The following is a 20337-nucleotide window of genomic DNA, read 5'->3' on the forward strand; positions in this document are numbered from 1 at the left end:
CAGAAATACTGGTTGACTCAGCAATCCCATTACTGAGTATATACCCAAAGGATTATAAATCATTCTGCGATAAAGACACGCACACGTATGTTTATTGAAGCACTGTTTACAATAGCAAAGACTTGGAACCAACCCAAATGCCCATCAATGATAGACTGAATAAAGAAAATGTGGCACACATACACCACGGAATACTATGCAGCCATAAAAAAGAATGAGTTCATGTCCTCTGCAGGGATATGGATGAAGCTGGAAGCCATCATTCTCAGGAAACTAACACAGGAACAGAAAACCACCGCATGTTCTCCCTCATAAGTGGGAGTTGTACAGTGAGAACACATGGACGCAGGGAGGGGAACATCACACACCAGGACCTGTCAGGGATCAGGGGTAAGGGGAGGGAGAGCATTAGGACAAATACCTAATGCATGTGGGGCTTAAAACCTAGATGTCGGATTGATAGGTGCAGCAAACCACCATGGTACATGTATAGCTATGTAACAAACCTGTACATTCTGCACATGTATCCCAGAACTTAAAGTAAAATAAAATAAAATAAATTTAAAAAGAGGATTTTAAAAGACAGGTAACAAGAAAACTACTGGTTAAGTCTTGACTATTGGTACTTACTACTAAAAAAGTACACTGAAAAAATAATCAACTACTAGAAGATAAAAATATGTTTAAAAGTCCAAGAACCTGGGTTTCAGACTCTGGCCTTTTAAAAGTTATGAGTTTTAAATACGACAATGCCTCTGCACCATATTTACATAGTTATACTAGATAAAATTTCTCATGCCAGGCCACTTGACTCTTGTTAAGTAAAAACGTTCAAGTGTTAAAACAAATAACTCCAGGTAATTTTTTTAAAAATTTATTTAGCCAAAGGCATCTTGCTAGCAAACTAATGTGTTCACTCAATGTTTTTTAAATAAATGATAATGGAAGGGTGAAGGATGATAACTAGTTTTATGTGTGATGATAGATTTGCCGTGGCGGGTTTGCATCTTTGAGCAGTTTTGTTCATTTTACAGAATTTCATAAGCATTTTTCTCTTATTTTGGCTTTGCATTTTTAATTTATTTTTAGCTAATCATTTATATATTTTTCCTCTGTTAGTGACAAAGAAAAGACAGAACAACTTAAATGTTCAACAATAAAAGACTAGTTAGAAAAAAACAAATATCCACCAATTGGGTACCAGTGGAGTGATTTTGGTGATTAACAAAAGAGAACCAGCTAAAAAAACTGAAATGATTATCATTAGGGTTTGTTTGAAAGTTACCAAGTAAATTTCATTCTTGGGTACATATAACCAAACAAGGGATTTAGGCAGAGCTGACATAAAACTAATTAGGATTTAAAAGTAAACACACCCAAACCCTCATTAATTTATAAATAACTTTATAATTGTCTTTTATTTTTATTTTATTACTTTCATTTGCTACAAAAGCAATATGTGCTCATAATAGAAAACAAAGGACAGATATCCTAATAGCATAATATCTCTAGCATCCAAATTGTAAGAACATACCAAAAAAAGTGATGGAGATGTTGGTCTCTCAAACACTTTTTCTGTATTACTTTGGGCTGCTATAAAATAATAGACTGGGTGATTTATAAACAATCAAAATTTATTGCTCACAGTTAAAGAGGCTGTGAAGTCCAATATCAAGATATTAGCAGATTTGATGTCTGGTGAGGGCCTGTTTCTGTTATTTTATTTTATTTTATTTTATTTTATTTTATTTTATTTTATTTTATTCTATTCTATTCTATTCTATTCTATTTTAGATGGGGTTCTTGTTCTGTCACTCACACTGGAGTATGGTAGTGTGGGCTCAAACTCCTGGGCTCAAGCAGTGATCCCACCTCAGCATCTTAAGTAGCTGGGACCACAGGCATGCACCACCATGCCTGGCCAATTCTTTTAATTTTTAAGGAGACTGGGTCTCACTATGATATCCTGGCTGTTACTCCTTGCCTCAGGTGATCTTCCCAACTCAGTCTTTCGAGTAGCTGAAATTGCAACCACAAACTACCATGCCCAGCTATTCCTCATACAGATGGTGCCTTCGGTGTGTCCTCACATGACAGACGAGGAATAGGCAAAGGTGTTCCCATCAATCTCTTTAAAAGCACTAATCCCATTCATGAGGGTGGAGCCCTCATGACTTAATCACTTTCTAAATGGCCCCACCTTTTAATACTGTCACATTAGGTGTTAGGTTCCAACATATGAGTTTGGGTGGGGTCCACCAATGTTCAGATGCCAGCACTGCTCTTATGCCTACATATCCAGAGGCATCCTTCAAGGCCTATTTCAAGCCCCAATTATTTCACAAATCCTTTCCCAATTGTTCTTATTAACTTTCACTATATCTCTATTTTCTGTGAAAAGATGTGCCAACTATTGTTACTGCCATTTGTTTCACCTGTCTGTGTGCCAGTCTGCAAGTAGAATATAAATTGCAAAACCAGAGACTCGTGTGTCCTTGCAGGGTCCAGCTAGCTCTGTGCAAGTCAGGTCCTGAGCACTCAGCACATCCTTGCTTAGTCAAAATAAATAATAACTCATTTAGAAAATGACAACCAGTTATTCACATGCTGAATTATTTACAGGAAGAAGTAGAACCAGAACCTGTTTTACAAGAGAATTTCGATGTTCCTACGTTCCAAAGCCTAAATGTGTCTTGCCCCAGTGGGCTCCTGTTGACTTTCATTGGGCAAGAATCTACGGGTGAGTGCTATATGGGGTAGGGTGGGAAACGGGGAGCAAAATGTAATGTAGAAAACAGGAAATTGTGTATTTTCTTACCAGTTAAGCATACATCTTGTTGATAATGAGCAATAGACTTTTTTCACATTGTTAGCATTTCTATGGCCAGGCACTAAGTACTTAGTATACATGTCAAAAATACAAATATTATGAGCTAGATACTAACTACTCCATTTTACAAAATAACGAAATTGAGGCTTCAGGAGGCTCAGTTACTTGCCTAAGGTCGCTCAACTCCCAAGTGGCAGAGCTGAAATGCCATTCTCAGCCCAGTGATGACAAAGCCAGTGCTCTTAAAAACTTGTGTGTATTCCTACGTTCTTCACTCTACAGAGGGTCATGGGTGCAGCATGTTGCTAGTCTGACCAAAACAAATGATACTGGACACAAAATACATAGAGATAGATGCAGATTAAATAGGTTAAGAAAACCAAGTCTTTGTTTTCATGTGTCCATATGTAATTTTATAGTGTGTTATCTCTGTTGGTTCTGTACATGACTCCTAACTTCTTCAGCTACGTAAATAAGTACAAGTAAGATTTCTTTAATTAACCTGATGAGGCATCTGCATTTGTAACTGAATCTGAATATCATTTAAATAGAAACTCACTGTTGCAGTAGAAGTAGGAGATGCAACAAAGCAGGCACTGAACAGGGACTTGAGTTCTAAAGCTGACCCTGACAGCAATGAATGATGCGGCCCTTTTAAGTCACTTAGGGTCTCAGGGCCATGTTTTCTCATCTGAATAATACTACATTACATTAGCAGTTCTTTACAGTTTCACAACTTAATATCCTTTTTCATATAATTCCCTTATGTATATCACATTTGAAAAGTGTATCAATCAAAGAAAAAGGCTATGCTTATTTAAAAATAATTTAATGTTTTATTTACTTGCCAGCCTCCTCCCCACCCCAAAAAAAACAGAAACTAAATGTTGAAGTTAAATTTTGCTTCTCCTTTGGCATTCTGAATTATTAAAAATAGTCCATGGACCCTGCTCCATTCCCAAGAATCCCTAGTGGCCCAGGTTTTCCCACTGTGTTGAATGGTCACTGAGTGTGTTCCAGTCGAAGAGCTATGAGTGTACTCAAAGAGATGTTGCTTTCAAATTCAAGGATATATTTGTTTGCTTGTTTCATCCTGTTATCAAACCCCAGCTTAATACCCCTTTCAACTGTCTCTTCTATTAGTTTCATTATCCAGTCTAATATTTTCCTCCTTATGTTAGGGTAGACAATGTAGTTAATAATAACTCATTTGTTTAAATTCATCCATATACTATGAAAATCCTAATTCAAGTCTGAACATAACAACATAAATACCAAAGTAGCAATATCTTCATCAGGGTCAGCCTTGGACATTAGGGAAAGACAGTTATCATGGGATAAGAGGAAAGAGCCTAGACTTGAATCCTTTCCTGAGTGACTTTTTATTTTTGGTTGTTAGTGGTGGTTGCTTTTATAGTATAAGAAAATGATTCAAATTTCACTTCTCTTCCTTCTGGTTGTGTGTCCTTAGTGCTGGATGGTTACTAAGTGTCTTCCAAAGTTATAGATTTCTAAGTTAATAACCTCTCCAAGCCTCTATTTCTTCATGTGAAAACTCTGGAAAATTAAAGTGCCTATTTTAAAGGATTGTGAAGGCAGACTCAATAAAAGATACATGTATAAAGCATTTAATTTAACATGTAGAAGAAATATCCCAATAAATGTTTATTGGTTTATCATTATTATTAGTACTTCCGTGATTTAAGGGGTGCCATGATTTTCCCATCAGGCTGATACATAGTTCTTAAAATGCTATCATTGTGTGTTAATTCCTTTGTGTTAAGGCTTTTTGGCCCCAATAAACCACATCATAAACTAAGAGGAATTTATTCAGTTAGCAAAGCCTGACTAGGTACAGTATGCCAGAATTTCTTCATAGTAGTGCTTGCTTTTGAAGGAACTTATTAAGTGCTTTTCTCCTTGATTGCCAGCTAACAGCAGAATGCTAAGATAAATCTGGATTTGGTTAGAGATGAGGGAATTATGTTAACGTTAACTTTGAAAGATGACAGATGACTTAGGAAAGGCAAGCCTGAGGGGGTGACTTCCCCTGGGGCTCTGGGCAACCAGGCACCACCAGGGCAGTGTGTGCATCCAGGGTGGAAAGTTTAGTCAAAGGTGAGAGATAAGCACCAGTGGGCAGGAAGAGGAACCACCTAATTCAGCAAAACTCTGCTTCCTTCATAATTTTGCCCGAATTTGTCCTAGATTTTATTAGAGAGAGTGGCTTACACATAGAGAAGGTACCTACCAGGTGTTGTAGATGACCTAATTTACTACCTTTGAATGTAACAAGGTCAGCAAAGAACCACTATTCTAGGCCATCTGTCATAATATGGAAACTGCCCTATTACTCACATGCAGACAAAAGAAAATAAGCACTAAGCATGGTGTCTCACACTTGTAATCACAGCACTTTGGAAGGCTGAGGTGGGAGGATCGCTTGAGGCCAAGAGTTTGAGACCAGCCTAGCCAACATAATGAGACCCTGTGTCTACAAAAAATAGAAAAACTTAACAGGGTGCTATGGTGCAAGCCTGTAGTCCCAGCTGCTCAGAAGGCTTGAATTCAGGAGTTTGAGGCTGCAGTGAGCTATGATTGCACCACTGCACTCCAGCCTGGATGACAAAACGAGACCTTGTCTCTATTTTTAAAATAAAGAAAAGAAAAGAAAAAGAAAATAATTAAGCAAGAAGATAAAATCCAGCCCTGCAGTATTGCCCAGTTCACAAGAAAGCTTTATTCTTTTTTTAGGTCAATGTGTTATAGATGAGGAACCCACCTGGGACATCATGGTCCGTCAGAGCTACCCCCAGAGGGTGAAGCACTATGAGTTCTATAAAACGGTGATGCCGCCCGCAGAGCAGGAGGCTTCAAGGGTTATCACCAGTCAAGGCACTGTTGTCAAGTATATGTTGGATGGATCCACACAGGTAAAAGAATGTGTTAGAGAAGTTATTCTTCCCTGTTTCAAAGTAAAAGACAGGTTATGGGTAAGGAACAGTTCTATAGCAGGGAAAAGGAACAACTCACTTGAAAAAGGAATGACACCTTAAAATGACAAATGATAAATAATGTAGTTTAGAATTCAAAAAATCACTACGCAGAGCAAGATACAAATAAACTTGTCATTTCTCTGCATGATCTAAGATTGCAAACTGAACACAGTTTTTACCTTTTCTCCCTCTCAAGGTATCTTAAACTAGTTTTTAACATTTAAATAATGAATTCATAATGATACTGGAGAACAACAAAGCATGTCATCAATAATAGATCGGAAGATTTGGAGAATTTCTTTTAAAATGCAGATCATATGCTATCAAACTGATGGAGAAATATACATACACAAAGTTAAAACATACACGAGAGGAGAACATGCAGCAAAACTAAAAATCAAAATGGGAGTTCTAACACAAACATTTGCACATGGAGCTCTGGGCTCAGAAAATGAGGGTAGTTCCCCAGGTAACTCACTGTCACCTGGAGGATGGGAACGAGAAACCTTAACAATCAGAAGCCATATCCCTGCTCTTTCCTTCCCCAATGATCACAAAACAGAAGCTCCTGTGAGCAGACACTACACCACCAAGAAGTAAAAGGGATTCTCAATGAGAAAGATGACCGTGCACTCAAGAATCATAAATCTTGGAAAGAAAGCAATCCCGTAAAAGTAAAGTACATAATTCAGTAACAGAAAGAAATAGCACCTGAAATTAAATACTTTAAAAGTTTAAAAGTGGGTAAAAGTAATATAGGCAGACTTGAGAGGTTAACAGTTCACAACATAACAACTTTTTGTAAAGTAGCTAAGGAAAAATATCAAGAGTTCTTAGAAATTAGAAATAATTGTGAATGATCAAAAACGGGAGGGGGTAGATTATGAGGGAGAGAAAAGCTGAGAGATGTGGAAAAAGGGTCCATATAATATAATTTCCAGAAGAAGAAAATAATAAGAATGAAGGGAGAAAAGAATCAAAGACATGACAGAAGAAATTTTCACAGAGCTTAAAAAGAATACTTCAGATTAAACAGGGCAACTGAATGACAATCAGAACTGATATTAATTGTCTTTAAAGGATTATCTAAATATGCCGTCATGCAATTTTAGGACTGCACGGATAGACAATCCCAAAAGTTTCCTGAAAGAAACAAGTTACCTACACAAGAATAAAAACCAGATAGACATTTAATGACTTCTCATCAGCAACACTGACCTTAGTCCTTGTCACGTTTGTTGGGAGTGTCTAGGTACCGATATCAGGTAGACAAATCTATGGTACCTAGAGACACTGTACATACTAGATAGATATTACTAGAAACTACAAATTTAAATATGTGATAAAATTTTAAATACAGTCATTAGAAAAATTGAAATAGAGTTTATAACCAATCACAAAGGGGAAGGGTGAAGAATGGAAAAAATAAAACTCAAATCAATCCAAGAAAAGATGGAAATAAAAAGAAAAGAAAAGAAATAAAATAAAAGGTAAATAGAAAATACAAAATAGTATTATTATGGTGGTAACTAGTCTATTGTCTCTGAACTGCAGATCTACCTTTCTATAATCTGCTTTGTGCTGCTGGCTCTGGAGGTCTGCAAACAGCACTTCTTCTGTGGATCATGTTGAACCTATTTCCATTTGACACACAGTGTTTATTGTTAAACAACGTCTCCCTTGCTTCTGAGAATGCTGAAAACTTTTGTTCTTTCTTCAGATTCTCTTTGCAGATGGTGCTGTGAGCAGTAGTCCCAATTCGGGTCTTATTTGTCCTCCTGAAATGCCAGCAACCCCTCACAGTGGAGATTTGATGGACTCTATTTCTCAGCAGAAATCAGAAACGATACCTTCTGAGATTACCAACACAAAGAAAGGTAACAATTGCAGCCTCTCAGTTTATAATGGATTTACTAAAGTCTTCAAGGGCTTAGTAAGTGTTCAATATTATTATTATTATTATACTTGTAACCTTTTCTATGAATATATTCATATATATTCGTATACATATATACATATAAATGAATTCTTGCTATCACAGAATTACGTACTGTTTCATGAACTGTTTTTCTCTTAGTAATAAATAATTAACAGTTTCATATGTTGTTACACATTCTTACACATCAGGTATAATGTCTAAGCTGCAGTTTTAGGGTTGATTGGGCAGATTGATGATGTCAAGATTATGAGTGGGCATCTCTGTGATTCTCTTGAACTTTTCCTCATAATTGCAAGAAAGTATGTCAGCTCTAGGCATGAGGTCCTCATTCAGCAACTTCTGAGAAAAGAGGGCAAATGCAAGAGCTTCCTTCAAATGTCTCTGTTCATCAGGAAGGAAAAGGAGTTCCAGAACTCCACCTTCCACCCCATCAGACCTGTCTTGATGTCATTGATTAGACCTGGCTGGGGACCAAGATTAGAAAAACAAGTATCTGACATTTTTTGCCTCTGTCTCAGGAGACAGCACTACTAGTAGGGAAAAAAGAAGGTGAACAATACTTGGATAAGCAACGAACAGGGTCTGCCATAATCTAAATTGCAAGACTGCTGTCCTGAGAAGTGTTTTCAATTTATACCCTTACCACAACCACAGGAAAATGTCTATTTCCTCATACCCTTACCAATGCCAGATATTATCATTCTTTTAATCTTATTCAGCATGATAATCAATGCATCTTATTATGTTGGTTTGCATTTCTTTAATTACTGGTGAGGTTAAACATCTGAAGATGTTTACTGTTTGTTTGTTTGTTTTCATTTTGTGAATTTCCTATTCACATCTTTTCTTGGTTTACCATTGTGATGGTCTTCATTTTCATATGAATTTGTAAGATATATTTTTATATAGGAGGTGTATATTTGTGTAACAGAAAAAAAATCTGGTGTTTCAAATATTAAATCAGCTAACCCTCTGTGAGGCACATATTTTAATAATCCCCAATTTACAAACCAGAAAATTGAGGGAGAGAGGTTAAGTAATTTCCTTGAGGTCTCTTAGCTAGCAAGTGGTAGAGCTGGGATTTGAGTCTGGGTCCCTAACCCCTAAATTACACTGCCTCTCCTGCCTTACAAACTTTTCTCGATTTCTCAATATGCCTTTAATGATCTAGATTTAAATCTAGAAACCTAGATTTAATCCTTTTTTATCAATTTCACACATCTCACCACAGTACCCAGAAATATTGTATGGAAGCAACTGGATTACTTTTTAATTACTCAATATTTAGTAAAACAGATTTTCCTTCAGTAGTAGCAGAAGGTTGCTGGTTAGAGAAGTATCCAGGTAGTTTTCCAAACTTCTCGGCTCAAGGGTTCCCTCTTTTGTTGATACAGAGGACTTGATATAAGAATAGTCAGGCCGGGCGCGGTGGCTCAAGCCTGTAATCCCAGCACTTTGGGAGGCCGAGACGGGCGGATCATGAGGTCAGGAGATCGAGACCGTTCTGACTAACACGGTGAAACCCCGTCTCTACTAAAATTACAAAAAACTAGCCGGGCGAGGTGGCGGGCGCCTGTAGTCCCAGCTACTCCGGAGGCTGAGGCAGGAGAATGGCGTAAACCCAGGAGGCGGAGCTTGCAGTGAGCTGAGATCCGGTCACTGCACTCCAGCCCAGGAGACACAGCAAGACTCCGTCTCAAAAAAAAAAAAAAAAAAAAAAAAAAAGATATAAGAATAGTCTGTGGTTCTGGAGGACTTCTGCTTCTAGCACAGTGTGCCCCAGATTTTCTTCACAGCCCTTCCATCCAAGATGATGCAATCACTTTTGAAATTAATAGGCTATTTTTAGAGCAGTTTTAGGTTTACAGAAAAATTGAGTGGAAAGTACAGAGAGTTCCTGTTTACTCTGCTCACAGTTTCCCCAGTTATTAACATCGTGCTTTAGGGTTGTATATTTGTTACAACTGATGAACCAATCTTACATTTTTATTAACTAAAGCCCATAGTTTACATTAGGGTTCACTCTTGGTGTTGTACATTCTAAGTCTCATGTATCATACAGAATAATTTTGCCACCCTAAAAATCCCTCTTCACCCATTCACCTTTCTTATTCCACCCATCCTGAACCACGCACACCCTACCCCACCAAACTCCTGGGAACCACTGCCCTTTTTATTGCCTGTATAGTTTTGCCTTCTCCAGAATGTCATATAATTAGAATCATACCTTAAGTAGGCTTTCTAGACCAGGTTCTTTCACTTAGTAATATGCATTTAAGATTCCTCCCTGTCTTTTTATGGCTTGATAGCTCATTTTTATCACAGTTTAATTGATATTAATTTAATTGATATTGCATCAATTAAATGAAATATTATAGATAATATTTTATCAAATCCTCAGATTGTTACAATTCTTTGGTTAATTTTCAAAGTTCTGAAAAAGTTTGATTCTTTTTAAAAACATTCTCATAGTTCTTAGGGAGGGGTAGGTTTTCCCTGGTCTTTACTTGTCATTCCAGGAGTGTATCCCATCTCACAAGAAATGTGTAGTATTTTTCTTATTTTTCAATCCTAACTACTTATTTCTACTATAGCTTTTTATTTGACTCTTGAATTATTTAAACTTACTTCTGGATTTGAAGCCTATGTGGTGTTTCTATTTGTTCTTATAACTGATTTTTGATGAACAATTTAAAAATTTGTTTAAATAGTCAAGTTTTTTTAAATGTCTGTGCTTGAAAAGAGCATGTATCTTGTTGTTATTTGGTACAATGTTCTCTTTATGTTTATTTGATGAAATGTGTTAGTTTTAATGTACAGATCTATATCTGAGTCCAGCAAACATTGCTGTAAAAGGCCATAGAGTAAATATTTTAGACTTTGTGGGCCATATGGTCACTGTCACACCTACTCAACTCTGCCATTGGAGCATAAAAACAGCCATGGGCAATACGTTATTAAATAAGCCTGACTCTGTTGTATTCTAATAAAACTTTATGTGCACTAAATATACTAAATTTGAATTTTATATAATTTTCATGTTATAAATTATTACTATTCTTTTGATTCTATTAGCTATTTAGAAATGTAAAAAGAATTACTACTTCACAGACTATACAAAACAGACTGCAGACCTTATTTGTCCATAGTCCACAATTTGCCAGCCCCTCTTCTATATTTTCACAGATTTTTTAAATCTGTTACATCCGTTTACTTAGCAAAAGGATGTTTAAACTTCCTGAAAAGATAGAATAGTCTGTTTGGTGCCATATTCCTTATAATTTAAACACTATTTCTTTATTTGTGAAATAAATATGTCTTTTTTATAGTTCTGTCATTTTTCTTTATATATTTTAGGGATATGATAGATATTTATACATTTAGAATTATTGTATCTTCATTAATTTAACCTTTCATCATTATGCAGTGACTTTCTTTTTTTTTTTTTTCCTTGAGACATAGTGTCACTCTGTTGCCCAGGCTGGAATGCCAGTGGTGCAACCTCAGCTCACTGCAACCTCCACCTCCCACGTTCAAGCAGTTCTTGTGATTCAGCTTCCCAAGTGGCTGGTATTACAGGCACGTGCCATCACAGCCAGCTAATTTTTGTTTTGTTTTGTTTTGTATTTTTAGTAGAGACAGGGTTTCCCTATGTTGGCCAGGCTGGTCTCCAACTCCTGACCTAAAGTGATCCGCTTGCCTTGGCCCCCCAGAGTGCTGGGAGCCACTGCTCCTGGCCTGCAATGACTCTTTATTCTAGGATTCTTTTTACCCTAATGTCTATTTTGCTTGTTTTATTATAGCTACACCAGCCACTATTTAATACCTTACCGGTATAACTTTTTCCACACTTATATTTCACCTTCTGTGGTTTATGTTTAAATGTGTCTCTTGTAAGCAGCAAATAGGTGAGTATTTTAATAATTCAATTTGACAATGTTTGTCTCTAGGGGTTTCAGTCCATTTACTGTATATCAAATAGTTTCCAAAAATGTCTTCATGTTCTCCTCCATTCTTGAAAGATAATTTCAGTTGGTATAGAATTCTAGCTTGTAGATATTTTCTCTTAGTACATTGAAAATATCCTTTATACTCTCTTACTTCCAATGTTGCTGTTGAAAAGTTGGCTATCATTTAAGTTGTCATTGCTTTGAGGATAATCTAACTACCTTTAAAATATTCCCTGTGATTTTTAATTGCAATTTCAATATAATTTGACTAGGTATGGATTTCTTTTTATTTATCAAAGTGGGAATACATTGAGCTTCTTGAATTTGTAAATTCATATTTTTCATTGATTCTGGAGATTTCTCAATAATTAGCTCTTCAAATATTGTTTCTGATCCATTTCTGTTTTCTTCTCTTCTTCTGGAATTCCAATTAAACATATTTAAGAGGACTTGAACTTTTATTTATTTATTTTTTGTTTTACTTCTGTTGCTTTGGTTCTCTGAGTTTCATTCTAAACAATTACTTTAGGTCTTTCAGTTCTCTTTTAAGCTGTGTTTTGTCTCCTGCTAAACCTGCATGTTAATTTTTTAAAATTTCAGTTATTACATTTTTTAACGTCTAACATTTCTCTTTGTTTCGTTTTATAATCAGTCTTCTCTTTAGTCATGTTTTTGGCCCCATTTTATTTCCGGAATCACATAAAGTATGCATTTTAGGTGCTGTATCTGATCATTTCAGTATCTAAAGTATTGTAGATCTAATTCCATTTTCTTTTGCTTCTTCTGGCTCTCACTTGAATTGCCTTGTTTCATTGTGTCTTGGTACTTTTTTATTATGAGATGATAATTTTTTCTTATTGCTTTAATTCTAAATTATTGGGCTGGTATAAAAGTGCATTTTTTTTTTTTTTGAGACATGGTCTCACTCTGTCACCCAGGCTGAAGTGCGGTGGCGTGATCACAGCTCACTGCAGCCTCAACCTCCAGGGCTCAAGCAATCCTCCCATCTCAGTCTCTAGAGTAGCTGGGACTTGCCTTTAGAGGTTTTAGTCCATTTATTATACACCAAATATTTTCTAAAAATGTCTTTATGTTGTCCTCATTCTTGAAAGATAATTTCACTAGGTATAGAATTCTAGCTTACAGATATTTTCTCTCAGTACATTGACAATATCCTTTATATTCTCTTGCTTCCAATGTTGCTCTCGAAAAGTTGGTTTACACCACCATGCAGCAGGTATGCACTACCATGCCCAGCTATTTTTTTTTTTTTTTTTTTGTAGCAATGAAGTGTCACTATGTTGGCCAGGCTAGTCTCAAACTCTTGGGCTTTTGCCTTGGCCTCCCAAAATGCTGAGATTGTAGGTGTGAACCACTGTGCCTAGCCAATAGTGCATTTCTTTATAAAGGACTTTGGTTTCAGAAAGGACTTTAGCAGTTGATAGGGAACCAACAGTCTTGAATCACTTTAAATTATTAATTTAAGGAATTTCTGGGGGTGCCACTCAAGTGGTGTGAATTTTCACTCCAAACCTATGTAAGGATCTACTTGTGATCATACAGCCTCTTAAGTACTTTCTTGTCTTCTCTGCTCAGCACCAAGTTTGAACATAGGCAAGCTTTCTGACAGTTCTGGAGTGGGGTGGGAAAAGACATGAGTGATTTCTGTTAATAATTCACACTTAGTCTGAGAGCGTGGCCATTTGAGGGCCTCATATCAAGCCTTCCATCCAGATAGTGCCGGTTCTGGCATTCATTTCTGCCTGAGTTCCACAATGCTAAGAAAACAAATACTCAGAATCACCCAGTTTGACAAAAACTCACTGGACAAAATCCAACTTCAGAGCCCTTTTACCTCTTTGGTCTCCTACTTTTACATAGTCCATGGCTTGTGCTGATCTTACTTATAGTTGCCAGCTCAGAGTCACTTTCAAGAAGATTGATTAAAAGATGTTGTCTAGCAGTTATGGTTCTTTTCAGTGGAATTATTGGTATCTAGTCTGTGATGTTGCTAAAAATGGAATTCCAACCCTGCTTGTTTCCTTCCTCGCCTTTGACCTGATCCTTGGCCACTTTGCTTTTTTGACCCAATACTTAATGGAAAACAATAGTTGACTAAGATTTCAGGATCTGCATGTGATTCTTTGTCTTATCCTTTCACTGCCATCCTCATCCTTTCATATCCAAATTTGTTCCCCAATATACATTTGTATCAAAATTGTACTCATTTATCTCTTCTGCCAACTTGAATCTGTAATACTTTAAAACTTTGACTGTTCTTCCTGCTTTTATTAGTATCGATTTTGTATCTTTCTGCCAAAAGCATGTAACTAATCTTCCAAATATCTCACTTTCTCTCTTATAACACTTTAGTTGTTAAATATTATGTATAGGAAAAATTCCAAGGTCTCTAACATACTGCTAAAGACCACTCAATTGAATCAGTGCCTACCTCTTCAGTCCCTTCTCTCATCCAAAATCTGCTTGAAATGTATCATCTGGTCACATTGGTCTGTGTATACTATGCTATTCTTTACCCCAGTGTATTTCTTATGTTCCTTATGTTGGAATGCCCTTTCCATAGCTCACCTTTTTTGATTAGAAAAAGTAATAAGAACAGAAGGAGAGGGGACGGAAATAGGAGAAAAACAGAGACTACAGAAAAAAGATAATTCCTAAAGTATTTCCTACTATTTCTAGAGGATCTTCTCTTTATTCTGAAAATGATACAATTTTCACTCTCTACCAATACTCTAGAAGTATAAATATGTCCAAATTAAATTTTAGGGCACTGAAAAGGCTCAACCTGATTTATCTGTCTTTGGTTCTTCCCATTAGTTGAGTCCCTATTAGTTAGGTCGAGATGCATGCTCTGCTGCACATTTCATGGTTTGAATCTAGAGACTCTTCCAAGAGTTAACATGCTTTTACTATAACATGCATTTACTATCAATCATTTTGCAATTTGTTTCTGGGCCTGAGTTCACCTCATCATTGAGATGTGGTAACACTGTCAAGTCTCATCTACAGATTACTCATTATTATTCATGGAAATGGAGTACATCTACCCTGAGAGAGCATTGAAATATTGGCCAAGGAGTTCCATGAGGGTGTCTTCAGTTCTCTCCTCCTGTTCCCAATGAGTGGGAGGTAGAGGATGGAGAGGAGGATGTATCAGACAATTGTTGATGTACTAATTAAACAGCACAAATTCCTCTCCCCAGGGATATGCCTGGCTGGTGAGGTTTCCCAGATCCAGGATTGAAGAAAGATGTTTCCTGTTATTACTGACAAAATGGCAAAATCAGGGGAATCAAGAGTTAAAAACTTAGTAACTGTTATAGTCCAATATGTCAAAAAGAGGCTGAAAGTTTGAAGATAAGTGAGAGAAAAGGTAGGCTTTATAAATCAGAATACAAAACCCAAAATCTGGGACTCAGGGAGAAGTACACAAGACCCAAAAGAGTACAGAAGTTGACCAGAATATATTTTGTGCCCTAGACAGTGAGTTGTGTAAGCATGTGTATGTCTGGGGAGACGTGGTGGGAATTTAGCCACGGTTTGAGTGCCAAAACTAAGCTACTCATAACCTCATACTTTTCCCTATTGAGAAATAATATGATTGATGAATACTTAGAATTGTCTTTACCACAGTATCTGAGGTAGTTTGCACTGTATCAAAACATAATGAAAGATGTATATAACTGATATTATAGTTACATTGTTGTTGTTTGATTTTACTTGAACTTCACAGGAAAAAGTCACAAAAATCAGTCATCAATGGCCCATAAGGGTGAAATCCATGACCCTCCTCCAGAGACAGTTCAAACTGTAACTCCTGTGGATGTTCACATAGGCACTTGGTTTACAACCACACCTGAAGGAAATCGGATTGGCACCAAAGGATTAGAAAGAATAGCAGACTTGGCCCCATTGTTATCCTTTCAGGCCACAGATCCTGTCAATGGAACGGTATGACAAACTATTGTTTATTGCAAAATTTTCTAAGTCTTTAGAATTCTGAAACAACACCCAAGAGAGTGCCTAGCTGATAATATTTTTTCAATAAATGTCTGTTAAGTAGTGGGTGAGTGGGTGGATGGACGGATGGATGGGATGAATGGATTCATTTTCCAAAATCTAAAAACATCTTGTGGTATATTTGCCAAATGGAGAGTATCATTAGTGACTATTTTTGTGTGTTGTGGGCACAACCACGTCAGAACAAAGTGCTAATTTTTGAGGTGAGTGGCAGTTCATGAGTTCTCTATGCCACTTTTAAGATATATGTGATTAATGATGTTGTCGGGTATTTCCTTATGCTAAATGTATGTGTGTAAATATCTTATCCTTTGGAAGTGAGAGGCTTCTGGAAGTGAGTGTCTCATTACTACTTATTTGTGTCCACTTGCAATTGATGAGAGAAGTTTGTTCATGATCCTTTGATTTTGAAAAACTTATGGTATATTGAAAGAGATAAGACACACATTAAATAACTCAAGAATCCAAAATTGTAGAGAAGCTTTATAAAAACTTTATTTATAGCATAAGAATACATGACAAATTAGTGGTACAGAACATCATGGTTTGTTTATGATATAAAAAGCCAAACTCCTGGAATGAACAATAGCAGTTTCTGTGTACCAGGACTTTTTTTTTTTTTTTTTTTTTTTTTTTTTTTGAGATGGAGTTTTGCCCTTGTCACCCAGGCTGGAGTGCAATGGTGTAATATTGGCTCGCTGCAACCTCCACCTCCCAGTTCAAGCAATTCTCCTGCCTCAGCCTCCCGCCTAGCTGGGATTACAGGCCCCTGCCACCACACCCGGCTAATTTTTGTATTTTTAGTAGAGACAGGGTTTCGCCATGTTGGCCAGGCTAGCCTCCAACTCCTGACTTCAGGTGATTGGCCCACCTCAGCCTCCTAAAGTGCTGGAATGACAAGCATGAGCCACGACGCCTGGCCCTCTATGTACCAGGATTTCTTTGGGGGCCTTTATACATGTTATCTCATTCAGCCCTCACACCAAATGTATATTACACAGATGAGGAAATTGAACCTTAGCAAGTTAAGTAATGTGGTCAAGAGTACATATTCAGAAAGTGCTGAAGCCAAGATTAGAGCCAGTTGTTTGTGACCAAAAACTGAACTCTTTCCATTCGTTAGCTATTCCTCTAACATCTTATATGGAGATTTGCAGCACCCTCTGAATCTAAACAAAATGAAGAGTTTCCTAAGTGCCTTAACTCTGGTGTCTGAACTTCCTACCCTTGTTTAAAACCATGTGCTGCTGTAAAAAGCAAAATGCCTGCATGCTATTGAGATGGATTACATTATCTAACCAAGTATCTTTTCCTCTTCAGCCTACTTCTGAAATAATTTTATAACCTCTGACTTTGTTTGCTAGTTGCCTTTTTTTGTAAGACTCAAAGTACATATGATCTCAGAAAGGATTTTTGTTTGTTTGTTTGTTTCCTGGGGTTTTTTCTTGTTTGTTTTAGTTCCTTCAAATAACTCACTTTAATTTGGCCCCTGAGTTAGATTATTTGGTTTAATATGCAAGTTTGATTAATGTTTCTTTGTTAACTTTTAATTTCACTCATTAATCTCCATCACCATTTTGGAAGCATGAACCAACATCCAAGAACCTGGATTCAAGCATGAATTAAACACCAAATGCACAACAGAATAAGAGCAATAATGGTGATATTTACTGAGCACTCACTGTGTACTAGGCCCTGTTGTCTGCATTTTCCATATACTAACTCAATCAATTCTCACAACAAACTACTATTGTTTCCATTTTATAGATGAGGCAACTAAGCTACAGAGAGGTTAAGTAATTTGCCCAAGATTGCACAGCAAATGGTAGAGCCAGAATGTAGACCCCAACACTGTGTCCCAGATCTCAAGAAACTGGCATGATCATATGAAACAAAATTGAAAATGGATGTGTATTTTCACAACCCCTGACATGAAGTATTACATTCTAAAGGAGTGAGCACTGCCCTTGGGGTGAGGCAGACCTGTATTTCAAGCCCTAGCCATAGTCCTTACTAGATGGATAACTTTTGGCAAGTTTCTCATCTGTTTTCTTATTCATAAACTGGAGATAATAGTCATTACCTGTTGAGAAGATTAGTACCAGACCTGGCACTATCAGGCATTCAGAAATATCCTTGTAACTGTGTTATTGCCACCACTAAGAATGATTATCCTATCCTATGGTGACCAGAAAATGTCACTGTTTATGTGGCATTATGAAATGTTTGAATAATTCTAAATCATAGGATGTAAATATCTCTACTAGATTAAAAACTGATATCAATAATTACTAACGTCATGGCCAAGTGTGACATGCTTTACCAGCATCATCTCATTTAACCCACATAAGATTTCCAAGAAGATACTAGTGTTGGCTCCGTTTTGTGGATGAGTAAACCAGACAACAAACAGGTTAAACAACATCCCTAAGTCCAGCCAGCCATTTGTGGAGTCAGGATTCAAACTCAGGCAGCTTAATCCCAGAGCTCATGTTCTCAACCATCACATTACACAGCAGTATTTCTCAGTATATGCTCCTGGCATAAAGTGCCAATGATAAGAACCTAAAATAATGATCAGCATTCATTTCTCTCTTAGTGATTGCCACCTACCTTTAAGAGCTAAGAAGGTGATAATCACCTGCTCCCAATAGCCATAGACTCTGGAGTCAGAAAATAACTAGCAAACTCACTCTCACATCCATCCAGACCTTCAGTGAAACATTAAGTTCCTTAGAGTTAGAACAGTATAAGTTTAGAAAATGCCCAATAATTGAAATATGCATTATGCAATTTACAGTACTGCAGTTGCAGGTTGAGCTCTCCAGAAGCAAACGCTGAGGTGAAGTCTGGAGTGCAAGATTTTAATAGAGACATGTATGTGAAAGGAGAAGGGAGAAAGCAGTAATGGGCAGAAGTAAAAGCTGAACTGTGAAGCAAACACAACAGAGCCATGGTCAACCCATGCAGAGCTCAGGAGCAGCAACGCACGCACCCACTTCTCATACCCCTCAAGCTCACAGGCATGCACAGGCACTGAGCAGCAGATACATGTGCAGGTCAACTTGACACAGAGAGGCTACAACCTCTGTCCCCCACCAATCTTCAAGTACTGCTCTGATGACGTTAGCACGACACTTGCAGGCCATCTTGCAGTTCATCCCAGCTGGGGAAGTTCTGCAGAGCAGGGGTTTCACAGCGCACAAGGCAGCCACAATATGCCATATTTATCATTATTCTATAGTTTCCAAGGAAACAGAGCCTGTGGGCATTTTCCCAGACAGACCTGGGTTAACCCAGTCCAAATGTTAAGTGTTTCCTCAAATATGCCCTGATACTTACTTGTTGCATGACTTTCAGCAAGCTTCTCAACTTCTTTAAGCCTAAATTTCCTCATCTATAAAATGAGGGTACCTGCCAAGATTGTTGTGAAGGTTAGATCAGGTAGATGAGATAAAACTTTTGCTTATAAATAAATAACTAGGACTTCGATGGTGCCATCTTTGTATTCAGTGGATAAAAATAAGTACACTTGGGATTAACCATGTGGCCAAATGATTATGTGCTGCCTTTTCATGTTCAGGTTATGACAACTCGAGAAGACAAAGTTGTCATAGTTGAAAGGAAAGATGGAACTCGGATAGTGGATCATGCTGATGGTACCAGGATCACAACCTTTTATCAGGTTTATGAAGATCAAATTATTCTGCCAGATGATCAAGAAACAAGTATGTTTTATTTAGCATAAGTTAGATAGAATCCTCACTGACTGCTGAACATACACATAAGAAAAATAATTTTTTGGTAAAGTTAGTCAACTAAAGAAAACCCATGCAGTCCAAAGCAGGGTCTATAAGGATTTAGTATTATTACTATCATCATTACTTATTTTGCTGTTTGCTTTTTAAAATTTAATTTTATTATTTCAATTGACAAATATTGTGTGTAGACATATAAAGTAAATAATATGATGTGTTGAAATATGTATACATTGCAAAATGACTCAATCAAACTAATTAACATATTCATTATCCTCAGATACTTATTTTTAGTTGTGAGAAAACTTAAAATCTACTTTCTTAGAAATTTTTTTTGACCAGCAGCACCCAGCAGCCAGAAGTTTCTCCAACACACCTCACTCTGTGTGTGTGTGTGTGTGTGTGTGTGTGTGTGTGTGTATGTTTTATTTATGTATTCATTTATTTAAAACTTTTGAGTTAAGGGTACATGTGCAGATTTGTAATATAGGTAAATTCATGTAATGGGGTTTGCTGTACAGATTATTTTGTCACCCAGGTATTAAACCTAGTACCCATTAATTATTTTTTCTGATCCTCTCCCTCCTCCTACCTTCCAGTAGGCCCTAGTATCTGTTGTTCCCCTCTATATGTCCATGTGTTTTCATCATTTAGCTCCCACTTATAAGTAAGATGAAGCAGTATTTGGTTTTCTCTTCCTGTATTAGTTTGTTAAGGGTAAAGGCCTCCAGCTCCAAGCATTTTCCAGCAAAGTATGTGATCGTGTTCGTTTTTATGGCTGCATAGTATTCCATGGTTTATATGTACACCATTTTCTTACTCC

At 37.0% G+C, this 20337-nt stretch overlaps 1 protein-coding gene across 1 annotated transcript in view; it reads left to right on the forward strand.

Moving 5' to 3' along the window:
• The window catches only part of SPAG17 (sperm associated antigen 17), a 235729-nt gene that overhangs the window by 155595 nt on the left and 59797 nt on the right, over window positions 1-20337 (forward strand). Inside the window, exons 26-30 of the mRNA XM_023222722.1 lie at window positions 2623-2740; window positions 5585-5763; window positions 7547-7703; window positions 15470-15687; window positions 19340-19484. Of these exons, the coding sequence (XP_023078490.1) occupies window positions 2623-2740; window positions 5585-5763; window positions 7547-7703; window positions 15470-15687; window positions 19340-19484 (817 nt within the window). The remainder of the gene's footprint in view (window positions 1-2622; window positions 2741-5584; window positions 5764-7546; window positions 7704-15469; window positions 15688-19339; window positions 19485-20337) is intronic.

The sequence above is a fragment of the Piliocolobus tephrosceles genome, chromosome 1, assembly GCF_002776525.5.
Source record: "Piliocolobus tephrosceles isolate RC106 chromosome 1, ASM277652v3, whole genome shotgun sequence".
Classification (NCBI taxonomy): Eukaryota; Metazoa; Chordata; class Mammalia; order Primates; family Cercopithecidae; genus Piliocolobus; species Piliocolobus tephrosceles.